Source organism: Xiphophorus hellerii, chromosome 11 (assembly GCF_003331165.1).
Source record: "Xiphophorus hellerii strain 12219 chromosome 11, Xiphophorus_hellerii-4.1, whole genome shotgun sequence".
Taxonomy (NCBI): Eukaryota; Metazoa; Chordata; class Actinopteri; order Cyprinodontiformes; family Poeciliidae; genus Xiphophorus; species Xiphophorus hellerii.
The window spans coordinates 17,069,008-17,087,989 of NC_045682.1; the positions used below are offsets into that span (position 1 = coordinate 17,069,008).

General features: G+C 39.5%; 1 protein-coding gene across 1 annotated transcript; it reads left to right on the forward strand.

Moving 5' to 3' along the window:
- The first annotated feature begins 631 nt into the window (after positions 1-631).
- Positions 632-17,543, forward strand: kif4 (kinesin family member 4). The gene is made up of 31 exons (XM_032575863.1): positions 632-826; positions 3,339-3,483; positions 3,558-3,672; positions 3,826-4,016; positions 4,229-4,318; positions 4,432-4,598; positions 5,566-5,660; positions 5,968-6,087; positions 6,369-6,544; positions 6,773-6,834; positions 6,926-7,058; positions 7,201-7,259; positions 7,483-7,588; positions 8,075-8,182; positions 8,311-8,469; positions 8,546-8,649; positions 8,752-8,896; positions 10,018-10,128; positions 10,217-10,300; positions 10,385-10,498; positions 10,583-10,738; positions 10,840-10,937; positions 11,638-11,767; positions 11,844-12,014; positions 12,117-12,236; positions 12,350-12,427; positions 13,931-14,032; positions 14,207-14,365; positions 15,198-15,323; positions 16,089-16,205; positions 16,551-17,543. Exons 2-31 carry the CDS (start codon positions 3,364-3,366, stop codon positions 16,755-16,757), a joined length of 3,723 nt encoding a protein of 1,240 aa, XP_032431754.1. The 5' UTR covers positions 632-826; positions 3,339-3,363; the 3' UTR covers positions 16,758-17,543.
- The last annotated feature ends 1,439 nt before the right edge of the window (positions 17,544-18,982 follow it).

An 18,982-nucleotide genomic window follows, 5' to 3' on the forward strand; every position in this document is an offset into this window, starting at 1 on the left:
TGATTCTGATGCCAAAGATATTCAATGTGTCGGAGTTTTAAAATTTGTAGGACAATGCAGGTCGAGGTTTGAGAAGTCATTGTAAATTTCAAATACATTAGAGGTTATCTATGTTGGCACAGATGCCAAAAAGCAGCGAAATGTCAGTGTTTTCCTGCCTCAAAAATTGTGGAACTTACAAACAATCGTACCAAAATGGGTAAATGTTGTGTTCTCAAATATCTTAAATGTCTTCCCTGATCTAAAAAGAAGTTTCAGGCGTCTTACTAATAATTTTTTTCATCTACAAACTTTGAACTTTTTCAACTTTTGAGAGAAAATTAATAACATAATTTCAACAGATGAAGCAGTGCCAGATGACTTTGGTATAGATATTTATGTATTAATTTCCACTTTGATGTCTGACTGAAATGCTAGAGAAACACTGACATAGTCTATTTAAACAACGTGTCAGATTGTAATGTTGTGATGATACCATAAATAGTAAAAAAAAAAAAAAAAAAGACAAAAAAAGTTAAAATTGTATGATCTAAGTGTGGTACTGCATTTTTCGTCTTTGCCCTGTAGAGGTCAGTAGCGCTGTTTTCGAGAGGTGCGTGTGTTTCCTGTTTAGTGCAGAAGAAAAATAAGGAGGCGGAGCTGCGCGTTTGAAAGTGGCGGGCAGGAACTCTTCTTATATTTTGGTGACGGGAAATTTCCTGTAATATCAACGGGGTTTAAAACGGTGGACGGTGGCATTATCGTGTCTTATGTGACAGTAATCCGCTGTCAACGTGAGCTACCGAATGCAGTTATCGTCCTAAGTCCTGGGTAAAACTTGAAAAAGGTACGTTAATGGCAACGTCTTGCTAATAACTGCAGCTAGCTGTTTGACTTCAAGCTGACGCTGACTGTATATAGTTAGCAGACAGCGCAACCCAGCCCTGTTTTATTAATAACTCAGTGCGATGACGTTAATGTAAAAAAAATAAATAAATGAGTTAATTGTCATTCTCTGCCTCCACACCCCACAGTTTATGTCCGTTAACTAGTTTTTGTATTGACGTGTAAAAGTAAAACATGGAGTCAGCTGAGTGATACCTTGCAGTAATGTATTGTGACAGGTTTTTTTTTTTTTGTACATGAATCACATATTAAGAAAAAAGATATTATATAAAGATATAATATTAAGATCAAAAAGCTCATTCTGAAGTGGCCAGAGACAGTTTTTACTTTGTTGTCTTGAAGTGACTTGTTGCAGCTGTTTTTGGCTCTTCATTTTAACCTTATACGCAGTCTTCCACTCTCCTTTATCTCCACATCTGAGAGATTTTGGTGAACAAGATCCTTAAAGCTCAGGAAGAATGTGGGATGATGGAAAACAAAAAGACTAGCGACTGATAATATCATGCAATTTTATGGTAGAACATGAGAAACTTAACTTATGCCACAAGACTGTGCTGGGTAATTAACCGCTTGGATTTAATGTTCATTTCCCCTCTACATTTGATCAAATAAAGGGATTAGATTTCAAACAATCAGTCGGATTAATTGTGATTAATCAATTATTGAAATAATCTTCAATTGATTTAGTAAACAAATAATTGTTAACTGGAGTATACAGTCTGGAAAGAAAGGCCCACTTGCTGAAAAAACAACATATTCAGAGCAGTAATTAAACAAACTGTACAAAATATACATGTACATTCTGTATTTAAGATGAGAAATCTTCTTTGTGTGTAAAATGTTCTACCCAAAACTCCTCAAATGGACTAGTTTTAGCTTCATCTGGTTAATATTGTGCGTAAAAAAAAAAAAAGAGTTCAATTGTGGATAAAATGCTGTTAGAGATGTTATGGTTATACACTGCCTGGCCAAAAAAAAAGTCGCCACCTGGATTTAACTAAGCAAATAGGGACAAGCCTCCTATTGGATAAGTACTGCATAGGCGATTATCTTTCAGCTGGCAACAAGTTATTTAACCGCAGCTGATGCAATGAGTAACTCCTCATTTCTTAAACAACCATGGCAAAAGACACATCCTGTGGTCGTGGAAAAGACGTTAGTCTGTTTAAGAAGGGTCAAATCATTGGCATGCATCAAGCAGAGAAAACATCTAAGGAGATTGCAGAAACTACTAGAATTGGGTTAAGAACTGTCCAACGCATCATTAAAAACTGGAAGGATGGTGGGGAACCATCGTCTTCCAGGAAGAAATGTGGTCGGAAAAAAATCCTGAATGATCGTGATCGGCGATTACTTAAACGTTTGGTCAAATCAAATCGAAGAAAAACAACAGCAGAACTCAGGAGTATGTTTAATTGTGAACGCAAAAGCATTTCCACATGCACAATGCGAAGGGAACTCAAGGGGTTGGGATTGAACAGCTGTGTAGCCGTAAGAAAACCTCTAATCAGTAAGGCTAAGCAGAAAAAAAGGCTTCAGTTTGCTAGGGAGCATAAAGATTGGACTCTGGAGGAATGGAAGAGGGTCATGTGGTCTGATGAGTCCAGATTTACCCTGTTCCAGAGTGATGGGCGCATCAGGGTAAGAAGAGAGGCAGGTGAAGTGATGCACCCATCTTGCCTAGTGCCTACTGTACAAGCCTGTGGGGGCAGTGCTATGATCTGGGGTTGCTGCAGTTGGTCAGGTCTAGGTTCAGCAACATTGTGTGCCCAAAGAATGAGGTCAGCTGACTACCTGAATATACTGAATGACCAGGTTATTCCATCAATGGATTTTGTCTTCCCAAATGGAACGGGCATATTCCAAGATGACAATGCCAGGATTCATCGGGCTCACATTGTGAAAGAGTGGTTCAGGGAGCATGAGACATCTTTTTCACACATGGATTGGCCACCACAGAGTCCAGACCTCAACCCCATTGAGAATCTTTGGGATGTGCTGGAGAAGGCTTTGCACAGTGGTCAGACTCTCCCATCATCAATACAAGATCTTGGTGAAAGATTAATGCAACACTGGATGGAAATAAATCTTGTGACACTGCAGAAGCTTATTGAAACAATGCCACAGCGAATGCGGGCTGTAATCAAAGCTAAAGGCGGTCCAACAAAATATTAGAGAGTGTGACCATTTTTTGGTGGCGACTTTTTTTTTGGCCAGGCAGTGTACATGTTCTTTAAAAAAATAATTATTTAGCCGTTTCTGGATTTGAATACATGGACTAAATTATGTCCATTATACCAGAAAAAGATGTTAAAGGTTTGGCGGATCGGTTTCAGTTTCACATTATTAAGATCGGATTAGCTACTTTCCACTTTGTGAATGTGCTGTAAAACTGTATCTGCTTCAGTCACATCCATGTTTTTCAGCATGTTTGCTCTTTAAATGTCTTAAAGCTGCTGAGCGGAATCTTTCACCACGATGAATGAAAACGCTAAGCTGATCCCGGTGCGCGTCGCCTTGAGATGTCGCCCGCTGGTGCCAAAAGAGATCAACGAGGGATGTCAGTCCTGCCTCACGTTTATTCCTGACGAGCCACAGGTGCGGCGGGTTGTATTAAACTTGAATAATGGATTAAGATGAAGTTCTGTACAGTGTGTTTGTCTTTTACTCAGGTGATCGTCGGCACGGAGAAAGGATTCACATACGATTATGTGTTCGACCCCGCTGCCGAACAAGAGGAAGTGTTCGGCACCGCCATCTCACCGTTACTGTGCGGACTTTTCAAAGGTAAGGCCGCTTGGCGATGTGCATTTTTATCACACTTAATTTTTGAATGCAGTGTACTATCAGCTGCATACAATTCTGGTTATATTAGCAGTTTTTAGGAAAACAAAGTCAGGCGAACAAACGTTTTATTCTGCCAAACATTTTCTCTGTAAGGCTACCATGCCACTGTTTTGGCGTACGGACAGACGGGGTCGGGAAAAACCTACTCGATGGGAGGAACGTACACATCGGCGCAGGAAAACGACCCTTCAGTCGGAGTTATCCCCCGAGTCATTCGGAGGATCTTTGAGGAGAGAGAAAAGAGAGCAGACTCTGAATTCTGTCTGGCTGTATCGTATCTGGAGGTTGGCTGTTAACCAAATTCTTAGATTTGAAGATTTCAGTTTTGGAAAATTCTGTAATTTGTAGATTCTGCAATTTCTTTAAAACAAACAAACAAAAAAAAGATTGAAATCAGATCTGGTATGAAAAAATCTAAGATTATCGCCCCCCCCAGCCTTATTTTGTATTGTGTCAAGCATTTTGTAATTGCTTTTTTAAAAAAATTTTTTCCCAGATATATAATGAAGACATATTAGATTTGCTGTGTTCCTCTAAAGATAAACCAGCCATTAGCATTCGGGAGGACCCTAAAGAAGGCATTAAGGTGAGTGTATTTCAGCCAGCGAGACGTCACAGTAATGCTATACTGTGTATGTTTAAGGCTCTTTAAGTCTTTTCTGGTTTTACTTTTGAAAATGACACAATTTTTGCCCCCAGATTGTTGGGCTGACTGAGCGGCAGGTGTTCACCGCCCCGGAGATGGTGGGTTGTCTGGAACTCGGGAACTCTGCGCGCACAGTGGGGTCCACGGCCATGAATGCGGCCTCTTCACGCTCCCATGCCATTTTCACGATCACACTGGAGCAGCGGAGAGGATCAGACAAGTCAGCTTCTTACACTTCTCTTTTTTTTTTCATTTAATTTAATGTAATTTAAAAAAAAATACGAATAGCTCCTCAGCAATGTCCACAAACAGTTTATTAATATGCTCTCATTACAACACTACAGTGGAATAATACGTGGCCCTTAAAGATTCTGATTACTTTTCTTTATATGTATTCCAATTTCAATACTCAGCTTTTCACACATTTTCAGTTACTCAGTGTGATTTTTTTTTTCTTTCTTTAAAACACATTTTCTTTAATATCTGCTACTTGGCCTGACTCAGTGTTAAAACGTTCAGCAAAATTGCCACAGTTTCACTCTATTGACAGGAACTGAAAACAAATGTAGATCCTGACTGATTTATTAATTTTAAGCAAGAAAATAATAATAAAACATTGATTATTTAAGTTACAAGTGGTTCTCAAAGTCATCTTTTTAGAGCTGAGGACAACAGAAGTTGGACTTTTTTGGATTAACACAAATATAAAAAAAAGGTAACAGAAAAGAGATTTTAAAAAAAAAGTTATTTACTCATACCGCATGATTAGTTAAAACATGCAGCTTAATTATATCCTGCATTTTTCACTCAAGAAATACAGAATATCAGATTGATGTTGAAGGAAAATGAGCAGAAAAGGTCAAAATTGAATAGAACAGAATGTGAATTCTTAAGATTTCAAGATTCTTCTACATAAAATATGTTTTGGATTTCAGATTCTGTTCTCATCAGCATTTCTTTCACCCATTATGACACAGACAATACACTTTATTTATCCGAACACGCAATTAATTGCAAAAACTTCAACAGTACAAAAATTAATGTTTCACCTACTGTTTGTTGTGATTCTGACGTGTCAGCCTCCTCAAACTATTGTTGAAAAATTTGTTATAATAATTTTCCAGCAAGAAAATAATTTGAGCAAACATTAGCCCAATGAAGACAGTCTATGCAAACTTGTGTTGCAGAGTGGATTCGATTGTTTCAAAGCTGCACCTTGTCGATCTGGCCGGCTCAGAGAGACAGAAGAAAACCAAAGCAGAGGGAGACCGTTTAAAAGAAGGTAATCACAATACCTTTTTACTTATTTATTTACTTTTATACCTCTCTCTCACTCATTTTTGTAAAAAGGTTTTCAGACAGCTTACAGTGTTATTGGAAAAAAAATGTTTTTTTGTTTTGTTTTCTTTTGCTTTGGAGCAGTTAGAAAAAAAACAAACACTCTTTTGTTTTTATTTATTACTCCGAGCAAACATTGCAAGCCGGGGATGTCTAACTATTTGCATGCTATTTAATGCGGCGTCTTCCAGTGTTTAAAACAACTTTTCTTGGAGCACTTGTCTTGTGACGCTGTTTATTTTTATCCACAGGAATCAGCATCAACCGCGGCCTCTTGTGTCTGGGTAATGTGATCAGTGCTTTGGGTGATGAAAGCAAGAAAAACACCTTTGTTCCCTACAGAGACTCCAAGCTCACCCGTCTGCTGCAGGGTAGGCTTTGATTTAAATGTTCAAAAGTCCTGCTGGTCATTAGATCAGGGATAAATGCCGCTTTTTTTCTCTCTCTAACAAAAATAATCCCTTTTTTTTCTCCCCCAAACTTGTTTTCTGAAAGCATTTCATGCAGGTTCTTCTGCGTTTTAATTAATAAAGGATGAAGGCTGTTTTCCAAAAACAATGCAGTTCAGAAATGCGATGCACTCTAATTGCTTTTTTCATTCAAAAAAAAAAAAAAAAAATCAGTTCTTGTATGCGTTGTTTCTTTCCTTCAGATTCTCTCGGAGGAAACAGCCACACTCTGATGATTGCATGCGTCAGTCCTGCAGACTCCAACATGGAGGAAACCATCAACACGCTGCGCTACGCCGACAGAGCGCGCAAGATTAAGAATAAACCCATTGTTAACGTCGACCCCAGAGCAGCAGAAATGAGCCGACTGAAACAGCAGGTATTTAAAAATAATAATCAATATGAAGCTGAACGCTCCATATACATGTTATGTTTGAAGAATCGTTACTAGTTACTCTAATTTAGTTGGAAATCTATTTCTCTGGCAGCATGACTTTCTTTGTAACTATTTTGTGGTTTGTTTTTTTTTTCTGTATTTTCCAAGATGCAAAACCTGATTCTGGAAGTAGTGAACAAGTGAAAGCCTAAAGAATATTTTCCTTTCCAGGTTCAAGAGCTGCAGGTGATGCTCCTGCACGCGCGAGGTGGAGTCGCTCCTGTGCTCTCCGGGTAAGAGGTCGGGGGTCAAACCGGGAGGATGAGTTAATAGATCCAGTCAGAAAAACACGCGCGACGTGTTGGTCACTGCTCTCTGTTCCAGGCCCAGTTCAGCTGAGGACGTGGGCAAGCTGCTGGAGAAGAACCGCACTCTGCAGGACGAGAACAGCAAGCTGTGCCGAGAGCTGAGCGAGGCGGTGGGACAGACGGCCCTCATGTTTGAGAAGATCATCATGGTAAGTGGGACCAGAATTATCTCCAAAATGATATTTATGAAGTTTCAAATGGATCAATAGGGGGGATTATTGGTTTATTCCAAACTAAAGTAAACATTTTAGGTTCTCAACTTCACTGTCGACTGTTTTCTTTCGTTTTCAGACGGAACAAACTAATGAGAAACTGCAAAGCAAACTGGAGCAGCTTCAGCGCCATGCAGCGTAAGTTTTCAAAATGGTCTGATTGCAGTTGTTTCCTGTTCTGGATAAATATGGGAAAAATAAACATTTCAAAATATAAAGACTTCACTAATAACTTTCTAAAAAAAAATAGGTTGCTTCATCAAGTTTGCTTCTTGTTTTTAAACCAATTAGAAGCATAATTAGTGTCCTACTAAATATGCCCTTTTAAGTTCAACGGTTTTAAACTCTTTATTTCTTTCAGCTGTGCTGTCGATCTTCAGAAAGTGCTGCAGTCACTGGAGGACCAGGAGTTAAAGGAAAATGTGGAGGTGATGAAGAACTTGCAAGAGCTCATCTTGGAGCTCAAGGTAAATGAACCAGCTTTCATCGGAATGAAGCAAACAGCTTTTGCAGCTGCTGCAGTTGATGTGATGGGGAAAATGTCCATCTATTAATCTGAGAAACGCAGTGTGAAAGCATTGTTGCTTTTGGCAGCCATTTTAGTTTTAGTCTTAGTTTTTTTTCTCTCTCTCTCAAAAATGCGTCTTAGTTTTAGTCGTTTCTACGTGATTGTTTTTAGTCGGCAAAGTCTTTACTTCCAAAAGAGCCAAAAAATATTCTCTTTGCCATACATTTAGTTACATACTAACATTTTCGTTTCGTTTCGGTCATCATATGTTTTTTTATTATTATTATTTTCGTCAACAATAAAATGTTGTCATCGTTAACGACAAACAATTTTGTCTATCAGAATTGTTACCCCACACCTCTGTTATAGTGAATGTAATTGTCTTGGCTGACACTACAGGTGTTCATTGTTCCGTTTTTGCTTTGCCATGTGTTTGCTTCGTAAGAACGAGAGCGTCTGCATATCTGCCTCCATTGACGCCATGTCTGCGAGAGAGGAAGTACCAGAGGCGGCAGCGGGCGGCAGCAAAAATCCACCTGAGCAGTCTGCATCAGTACGGTTTCTGTGCAATTAGATGACTTCAGATGGTTTGTTGTGAAAGCATGAAATTGTTTTAAACAACACATATACGCTTTCTAACGTTTTTTTGTGTTTTTTTTTTTTTCCCCCGCGTCTGCAAAGGATTCCCCGGAGGCTTTCACAGCCAACCATGCTCTGAGACAAGCCCAGCTCTCCAAAGAGCTCATAGAGCTGAACAACGTGTTGAGTTTGAAGGAAGCTTACGTGAGGAAAATGTGCGAGAACGACAGCCAGCTGGAGCCCATGCAGTCAGAGCACCACGTAAGACGACAAGAAGAGCAAAAGAGCTCAGTGTTAGTTTGTCCAGGTCATTCATTCAGATCGACTTGTTCCCCAGAGAAACGTCCAAACTATGCAGTCGGCCGTCGATTCTCTGCAAAAGGAAAAAGAGGAACTGGTTTTGGCTCTTCAGTCAGCCAAGAAAGACACCAACCAGGCAAAGTACGACAACTTTATCCTCCCTGTAGCAGTGATCTGATTTAAAATCGTACAAGTACAAAATGATGTTTCCATCGACTTCTGACATCCATGAACTTATTGTAGACTCAGCGAGCAGCGGAGGAGGAGACTACAGGAGCTGGAAGCTCAACTTGTAGATATGAAGAAGAAGCTACTTGATCAGTCGAAGCTGTTGAAACTCAAGGAATCCTCTGTTCAGAAAGTCAGCAAGCTGATGCAGGAGATACAGGTAATTGGTCTTTTTAAAACATATTTTAACTTGAAGTGATCTGTAAAACTTAAGATGCCCATCTTGACTTTTAAATCAAAAACAAGTAGTAGTTGGTTGTAAATATTACTGTTATTTCAGTGTTTTTCCCCAGTGGATTATAAACCTGGCTGCAGTCTGACTTCACTTGCCCCCTCAGGCCAGCACTAGCTTTTTTTGCACTAGTGACGTTTTATTTAACAGTTATCAGACAGGAAGGAGGGAAGACTTGTGGTAAAAAAACCGAGGACGGGAGCCGGACTCGGTACAGCCGCGTATACGACTGTACCGAGCCGCGTGACGGCCCTAAATATTTTTTTATACAACAGAAACCGCAATAGCAAACTGGTCTGCGCAGTTGCCAACGTGTCGTCCTCGCTACCGCACGTCGGCCTAGGTAGTATGGCGGCTTGAGCTGTACCAAAGTGGGCGTCAAGTATAAAACCCTCGACTCACGCGCGACAATAACGGCTGAGGTATCCACCTTATTCCAGGGAGGCTTACTGGGGAAACGAATATGGGTCTTACTTCCCCAGTAAGCCTCCAAGGAATAAGGTTGGATAGTCGCGTTTTTAAAAAAAAAATTTTTTTTTACGTTGAGCGCTCAGTGAACAAAACAATGTGTGGCGTGCGTTTACGTCTTCTGCTTAATACATGTTCTGACGCGCTTTAAACGTCACAAAGTTTAAGCGTCATTTTCATCCAATCGGAGTGTACCTTGCAAATTTTGGTTAGGCTTGGATTAGTAACCAATCACAACCAGGAAATGAAAATATTGCACCAAACCGTAGGATTTAGCAAAGTAGAAGATAATTTAATACAATAAATACCCAAATTTTGAACTCCCAGGATACTTAGTTAAGCTTACAAATACTTATTATAAATATTTGTTATAATTTCTTTTAATTTATTTGCTTTTAAATGTGAGTTTTAAGGTCCAATGGCTCATTACTTAAGGATTTAATTGAAGTTCAAATAATTGATATTTATTTCCTGTCAACTTTTAATGATGGCCTTATCAGGTTTTCTGAGGGGAAAGCTGAACTTATTACATTGAAGTTACATGATCACAAACTGAAATAACCTGGTGTTTTCTCTTCCAGGCTATGAAGTCGCAGCGAATACAGCTGATGAAGCAGATGAGAGAAGATGCTGAGAAACACAGGCAGTGGAAGAACAAGAAGGACAGGGAGGTCCTGCAGCTGAAGGAGAAGGTCTGGAACTAATGAAAGTCATTTTGAGAAGCTGGAGAGAAGAGGCCATCCTCATGTGTTTGCTTTTTATTCCCCAATCGTGTTACAGGATCGTAAACGGCAGTACGAGCTGCTTAAACTGGAGAGAGATTTCCAGAAACAAGCCAACGTCCTGCGGCGTAAAACTGAGGAGGTTGGTTTCTTCTTCTGTTGTTGTGTTGCTTACTTTTGTTGTGCTGCTCCACAGCACATTAACCCACTTGTCATTTCGTCACAGGCAGCAGCTGCTAACAAAAGACTGAAAGATGCCTTGCTGAAGAGAAGCGAAGCTGCAGAGAAACGCAAAGATGGCCATAACCGAGGCCTGGAGGGAGCTGCTGCGAGAGTCAAGGTAGCTGACCAGGTTTCTGTTTCACTAAATAAACACTTATTCATGAAAGAGTTTGACTTAAAGTTGCGGCTCTCCCTGCATCAGACGTGGCTGCTGAACGAGGTGGAGGTGATGGTGAGCACGGAGGAGGCGCGCCGCCACCTCAACGACCTGCTGGACGACAGGAAGGTCCTGGCTCAGGAGATCAACAACCTCAAACAGCAGATAGAGGCCGGGGAGAGACCTGCTCCTAAAATCAGAGTAGGTGGAGACATTTGTGCGGGAGTGCCTAAAAATGTAAAAGAAATCCAGGAAAAAGGAAAGATCTTGACTCCTTTGTTTTGTGGGATATTTTAATGCAGCGTCGGACTCTGATCATCTCTGAGTTGGAGACCCAGGGGGCGCTGGAGACCCCGCTGTCCAAGCAGGTGGAGAACCTGGAGACAGAAATGGGCCTGAGGTAAATAAAACCGTCCACTCACAGCCAGTATGCAATAGCTCTTAAATCACATATACTTCAGACTCGACTCTCAGTTTTAAAACTTATGAACATGACTTTATTTTTAATGGGTTTTTTAATGCTTTGTTTATAATCTCTTGTCTGGCTAATGGCCTGCCTGCTTTGGGTTATTAATTTCTCTTTACCTAGTGCTAACGTAGCGCTAAGTGACACAAATACTGCATGCTAACTATCACAAACATGGCGGCGCCACCGTTCTAGGTCAAGTCTGTAATAACACCAGATTACATTAAGAAACAAAAGTTGTTACTGTAGAGCTTTTCATGTTGGAATTGCTGTTAAATTGAAATTGTCTTTAAATTTGATTTAGTTTTTATTCATATATCGCTAGCAAAAGGCAGGGTTTTTATTTTTACTTCACAGCCCTCATTTTCCTTTTTTGAGTAAAATATAGCAGACGCTTACTGCTGCATCCACTAATAAGTTGATGTTTATAAGAAAATTTGAAGCTAATAGTCATTTCTTAGGCGTCACAATGCAGTGTTTTACGCTAACCATAAAACGGCAGAAATATGACTGTTGTGCGACTGAGACTTGACTTGGACTTGCAAGAAATAACTTGTGAACATCTGATATTGGCAGCAAAACAATGTTATAAAACAATGTGATAAGATGTGCTAAATGGTTTGATTCCTCACAGAAACGCTCAGATCGCTGACCTCCAGCAGAAAGTCCTCGTCGCCGACGGCGAGGGGCGTTTAAAACAACGAGTCGACGGCCTCACCAGCATCGTGGACGCAAAGAGTGTGGTTCGGGTTCTAATGGCCGAGGTAAAAACTAAAAATAAAGCTAATTAAACTTGAATGCATTTCACACACAAACGTCACCGACAACTTTCATTCCCAGCTGGTGTCGGCTAAAGCGGCCTACTCCAAGCTGGAGAGCGAGCTGAAACAGGAGAAAGGAAACGCCCAGGATTTAAGAAAGATACTGGCCGATGAGCGGAACGTGATGTCCACCATGGACATGGAGCATCAGCAGCAGCTGGTGGAACTGGAGCAGAGGCACCAAGAGAAGGTGATGCATCTGTGAGGGGAAAAAATAAAAAAACAACTCCTCAAACGGGAGCGTTTTTCCCGGCGCTGTCCGTCGAACCCTTTCTGTTTGTTTTCTCTGCAGGTTCTTTACCTCCTCAACCAGCTGCAGAACAAACCCATGTGCGAGGAGCCGGAAGAAGCGAAGCAGGAAGAGGAGACGAGCTCAAAAGAGAGAGAGCTTCTCCAGCGCCTCAAAGTCCAGGTTTGTTTATTCAACATCTAATGTCTATTATTTATTTTGTTTTATTGTTTTACATTTTTTAAATGTTTCGCAAGTGTCTTCTGATGAAGTATTTAAGCTTGTATTGTTTTTAGGAGGAAGAGCTCGCAAAGTTACGAACATTAAGCGAACAGAACCAGAAACTAATGGAGCAGAACGAGCAGTACAGACAGGTAACATCCCTAATCTTTGTTTTTTTTTAAAAGTTTGTAGAGTAGATTGATGCTACATAAGATTATTTTAAAATAATTTCACTTTTATACTCGGATTGCTAGAGAAAATCAATTAAAGTGGATCTAAAGCCTGAATTATTTTCTTCTCATTGACCAATCAATGGTCAATGAGAAGGAAATACCACACTTTTTCCTTCCACTCAACCTTTCATGAATGTGGTGTAACCTTCACAATATTTAAACGTTTTGAGACATTTTATCATCTGTAAGCCATAATAATCAGAATAACAAGAAATAAATTCTTGAAATATTTCAAGCCTTTATTATGTGTAATGAATTTCTATAATATGAGTTTCAATTAACAGTATTGAGCTTTTTCATGATGTTCTAAACATTTTAGTTTTACTTGCTTTCATCTTGGCTGATTTCTTATCAATCAGAGATTTTGACACATTTGTTAAAGGTGGAAACTAATCAACTGAAATAATGATATTGTTTTAAAATATTAATCAATCTAATTTATATTTGACACCTTTTTACTAACTTGTAAATAAATTAAACAGAAAGCAAAGAACTACCTTTATTTATTATTCATTAATAAGGCCATTTCTGAAATGATAAATTAATTTTCAAAATATTATATAGGGTGGTCGCACATTCTTAAAAAGTCATAAATGAATGTATCTAATTTAAGGTCTTAAAACTGTCTTGAAATCATTATAAAAAGGTAAGTCAGCCTTAAATACATTAATTGCAGGTCTTGAATTTTGTGGTGGTAAAACTATTTTGTCCCGTATATTCTACTTAGTTTATTTTTCTCGTGGGACTTTTCTGTCGCACGCAGACATCTTCAATACGCTCCGTGACTACAGGCGGTTGAGGCTACCGCTAACTAGCTGCTAGCATGCCCTTGCTAGCTAGCTATCTTTTTTGCACTTATCATGGTGGGTCTAGCGTAAACCTAGAAAACCTGGACTTGTTCACTTTCACTTTGGAAATGTTTGCTCGGCGCTTTGGATTTTTGCTGTTTGGGGAAAAAAAATATGACAAACTTTGATGTATTTTGATTTTAAAATGATTAAGAGAAATCATCTGCTTGGATTAGAAACCCTTCTGGCTACATCTGAAATGTCAGTGATGACGTTTTAATAATGAAACATAATAAAGAAAATAGTAAAAGTTGGTGAAAACTCACATTTGTCCATACGAGTTGATAATTGCAGGTGTTTCATGTGTTCTTGCATTTGTAGTTTTGTATGTTGTGTCTTAAGCCAAAAAGATAATTTGACAAATCTAAATTATATTGAGGAAATGTACAGTAAAATAATCAGTTTAAAAGAAAACAAGGTGGCTTCATTACTTTTGTTGCCTGAGGTGAAATGGATTTCGTGAAAGCGTGACAGGCAGCGAGCTGAACGGGGATGAAATCCCAAAGGCAGCTAGCAGGAGTTGTTCCCCCCCTAATCTAATGAGGCTTTAAAAAACTTTTTTTTCCCACCATAGAAACTCTCGTTGCTCCACTTGGCAAGTGAGAAGAAAGTTCTTGCACCTGCCATCAAGAATGAAATGAGCCTAAACGACTCATTCGAGTACGTTCCTCCAAAAGTAAGTTTTTTTTAAAGATGTTTTTGCCATTTTGAAGTTTTCCCAGCCCACCTGAATTCCCAGATATTCCGGCATCTTGCCTCATGACTGCAGCTGCTTGTCGTCTGGCTCAATGTTTAGACTCACAACTTGTAATCCCAATTTGATTCTGTTTACTTTGTGTTCTCCCGAAAGCCCAAACAGAAGAGGCTCACCACCGCTAAGGCAGCTCTGAACACGACCATCAACGTGACGGAGCTGCTGTCCCCCAGCGAGGAAGAGGACGAGGACGAAGTGGACGAGTGGCTTCCCGAGAAGGGACCGAGGGCCTCCAAGAAACCCAAACTAACCGGGGTAAGACCAACCTGAGTTCTCCAAAACGGAGACGGGATTCACGATGTGGGAAACGCTAAATAAAAATGAAAACCAAGATACTTACTTTTTAAAAAAAATCAGCTTCTCAAAATTCTGCTAAATACAAAAAGAGAAAGAAATGAAAAGTGTCACTAGCAGTGTGTCCATATCTGAATAAATATGTAAAAATGGTTAGAATTTAGATTTTAATCTTATGCCTAATTTCTGTTGGCTTATTTCTCTTTTTATTGTAACTAAATTAGTTACCACATCACAACTTGATTTGCTCCCATCCACCAAATATTTTGATGAGTTTACTTTCCATTTTAATATAACACATTTAGTTTAATGAAAAGGGAAATTTCCATGTTTTTGTGGCTTTTAGCTCCTCCTGCTCCCACTTTTCTTGAAATGTATCAGGTTCAGAATACCAAACATTCACGCCTGTAGGCAGAGTTCTGCTCCTGGCTTTTTGCAGCTTCTTTGCAGTTCCTTTCATTATCTGATTTCACATAATTATTAACTGTGTTGGCTATTAAGTTAGCAAAGTTGTTTTTATGATTTGCTCAGGTCTTAAATTGAAGCCTTTAAAAATCTTACATTGAACTCAGTGGAATTAGTAGAAATCCTGGATTTATGACATCATTTCTTAATATGATGCAACCTTTCTGTGGACTACAACTCAGGCTTGCAACCTTCATCAATAAACCAGAAAGAAAGCACACCAGCTCTCGCCTAGCATTGCTTTAATCCAATAAACCAGTCCAGTAGTTCCTAAAGTTGAGCTCTGAGTCAGAAAAGTGTTAACTCCAAATTCTGTGCCTTTGTTCAGTGTGCGTGCAAAGGTCGCTGTGGCAACAAGCAGTGCAGGTGTCGCAAAGGGAAGATGACGTGCGGCGAGAACTGCCAGTGTGATCACGAGAAGTGTCGAAACCTGGACAGCCAGGCGGCGGCCGCGGTGAGTCCCTGCCACTCCAGAGTCCAACTGTGACCTCAAGTTGAACGAAAATGGTGTCAAACGTTTTTTGTTTGTGCCGCCATCGTTTTAAAGGCAAGTTTTTCCAGAGGTCTTCTAAGGTCAACCAGCTTATCCATATTAACACTATTAACTAGTAAAATACAATCAACCGTGCTACGTTTTTGCTGGTTTGTGTGGCAAAAATTTTCATTTGTGCCGTCATAATTTTTAGCATTTAAAACCAAAACTTTTCCAGAGTTCAACCTGCCCCTACACATTCACATAATCAAACAAAATTCATATAAATGATTTTTTTTTTCTGCGTGTTTGTGCAGCTAAAAACTTTGTAGCACAGTCAATGTGTTTAATTTTGTAAACGTGGGGATGGAAACTGGTTGATTTTTGACCTGTGGAAATATTTATTATTATTATTTTTAAAATGATGGCGGCACATGCTACAGTTTTTTGCTGCACAAACGTTTGACACAAGTTTCATTTGATTTGAAGAAAGTGCTCTTTATGTTGCACCCCAAAAACCAAGCATACAGGAAAGATTTCACATTTTCAGGAAAACAGGAAATGCATTGAAACACATCTGTGACGCGTAATAGATTTAATAATGGAACAAGTGACAATGCTGCACAGCTTTTTATTTGTTTACCTTGCAGCAGAACCGCTTCATTTTGATCAGTCCCAAAAAAACCAAACCTAAAATCAAATACCTTTCTAACGATGAAAAACGATGACCTCTGATCTCCGTTTCAGGACGGAAGCATCGCAGACGGCGCTTCTAGAGACTCTGTGTCCCTGCAGGACCCGTCCTGCGACAGCCCCGACAACGCCACCTTCTTCAAGCCTCCATCTTGCACCCCAACTAAAAAGGTAGCGATGGACACGGGCACAGCATTTTCCCGGAGTCGCAAACAGAAACTCTGTTCATGCATGTGCTTGAAATCCTTCAAAATGTTTAAACTTCGTAAAGGTGGTTTTGAGATTTGCACGGAACTTGATTCGGTATAAAGTGCTCGATATTTTTTCTGCACAGTTTTGTAATACACTTTGACAAGACTCTACAGAAAGTCAAATGATTACTTATATTGTGTTTAAGCATTTAATTTGAGTAGGAAGCTCATTTAACTTCACACAAACCAATCTGTTCAATGCTGTGAATGTTTTTTATTCCTAATGAACTTTATAAAAAAAACAACAACACTTTAACGTTTGTAGGTGCTGAAGGAAATTGGAGACATGGGCCAAGGCACCGCTGAGCTGAAGTTGCTAAGGAAACCCGCCTTGACAGAGGAGGAGGAAGGCGAGGAAGAGGATAACGAGGACAGAACGACGGTCAGCTTCCTCAAGAAGAAGAAGCGACTCCTGACCAGCTTCCAGAACAGTTTCTTCTCTGGCTGCACTCCCATTAGAGAGGAATCCTAATCCTAATAACGTCTGTTTTTTTTTGTTTTTTTTCATGTAGTTGTCAGTGTTTGTTTTTGCCGTATCTTTTGTCTATTTTTATGTCCTCTACTGTACCGTGGAAGTAGCTGTAGATTTAAACTCTTCTGTTGATAGAGAGAAACTAATGGACGATAAATAGTTTTGAACCACCGACTGGAATTCTTGCTGATCAAGAACGCCTGCACAGAACTTTCATTGTCTTTTCCTTCACTGGCGTTAAAAAAAAAATCCGCTGCCACTCATCGCCTTGTATGTGCTTTTAGTATCAGAGCTGAATAAAGTCTTAAAATCACATCTAGATTTGAACAAAGATGACTTTTCTTCCCCTTTTTTATTGTTCCAAAAATATTAAATTTCTAAGCATTGATAAAGAATATTTTTATTTATCCAAATTGTAATTTCATGTCCAGTTTTTCTTCTGTTCCAGAGACGTTTTTCATTGGAATCCGTTTTCAAAATCACCATTTCTTACAGTTGACTACATTAATTAATCCATTTCTTTCACATTAAGCTTGCACAAAATTAAGATAATTTTGTTTTTTCGTTATTAGGCAAGTTTATTCATCTTCCACTAACACTTTTAGATGTCCCATTTTCTAGAAGTTTTGTGTTTTAATTTTCTGGACTTCACATTGGTCATTTCTTTGACCCCGTCTCCTGGCGGACCTTGAAGCTCAGCGTCACCATTACTTGAAACCATTAATCTCATCACCTATCTGTGGAATAACATCATTTTAGAATGAATAAAATTGTAATACTTACAAACCTGTTGTGGTTTCTTCCGTCATACTTGATACTTGATTCAGTTGCATGATGGTGAATTTCCTAGCCTCTTAAAAACATTAGCTACAAGTTGCTAGCACTGTAAGGCTAACACCAAACGGACTTTGACTTTTCAAAGTTTTCAACCCAGACATGTTTCCTATTGGGTTGGAGACCCAATAGGAAACATTTGGGATGAATTGGAGGGGAGAGTGCTAGTTGGGTTTTCTCAGCCAACATCAGTGTCTGACCTTGCAAATGTTCTGTTGGAGGAATGGAGGAAGATTCTCATAAACATACGCATTCCCACTTCACATATCACTTTAGAGACATTTGCTGCCAATGCATACAGAGTGTGCTTATTAATGCAGTTATTTACTTTAATAATTCTGTAGAAATTTTAACCAATGAGTTTGGTTGTGGGTAAATATTTAAATGTTTGTTTGATTTAACTTCCACCATTATTGACACTTGTCTCAGAATGCACATCTATGGCCATGTTGAGTTCAGTTTTCTACTGTTGCTCCATATGGATCTGGAAATGTGTTGTTTAACAATATTGTTTGTCTTATTTTGAATGCATAATAGTAACTGAAAGCAGGTCCGGTACTCCTCTCTCTGTCTGCAATGTTTGCTGCCACCAGCAGAGGGCGAGAGAGGTCACAGTAACCCTAACCCAGCTGGGTGAAGCTCAACGTTTCAGCACAAAGATCTAACACATTTTTGTCTTTTTGCCACAAATTAACAGCTGTAGTGGCGAGAGAATGTGGGAGCATCATGTACACCCATTTTAAATCATTAATTTCTGTTTGATGCCGATGCTTAATGTCGCAGCAGGGAACGGTTTGCTGTTTTTCGCTCTGCTTAGACAAAAATGAGACAAGTGAAGTTGTAACATTAGCATCCAATGGTGTTGTCAGGCAAACTTACAAAAATGTGGGTCACTGGTAGTGTATACTTCTAAATCCAAAATTGCTACATTGGGTCACAATGTATGCACTAAAAAAAAACAAGTATTTCAGAAGGGCACTTTTTTGTTCAGAAGGAAAAAAGGGCAGTTGCTCTAGTAGCATGAGACAGTGTCTACGCCTGGGTGTTAGCATAAAAGGCACTGAACACAGATGCATAACCACACTTTTCAGATTTATTTATTTTTGCGGAACATTTGAATTTGGAAACCATGCGTCATCCCGTCACTTCGCAGTTTTAAACTCTGAATAAAATGCATTAAAGTTTTGTGTTTGTAGCGTGATTCGCGGCGGGGAAGAAGTGAAAGAGTTGATTCAGGACGACTTTTGTTAACACTTTTTGCACGGAGGGCCGTTTCCTCTGCGAATACAGTGGAAACGGTGGGCAGATCCCACTTCCTTGCTTCGATCAGTTGTTTCACACAAATTCTTTTGTCTCGAGCATCTCCCGTCACGTTCACCGCAACCAAACTG

Bases quoted from the DNA above. Each gene is read 5' to 3' on its own strand.
- kif4 (XM_032575863.1), top strand. From the start codon at position 3,364: ATGAATGAAAACGCTAAGCTGATCCCGGTGCGCGTCGCCTTGAGATGT. The intron at 8,183-8,310 runs GTACGGTTTCTG...GCGTCTGCAAAG, and splicing joins CACCTGAGCAGTCTGCATCA to GATTCCCCGGAGGCTTTCAC. The intron at 10,938-11,637 runs GTAAATAAAACC...GATTCCTCACAG, and splicing joins GAGACAGAAATGGGCCTGAG to AAACGCTCAGATCGCTGACC.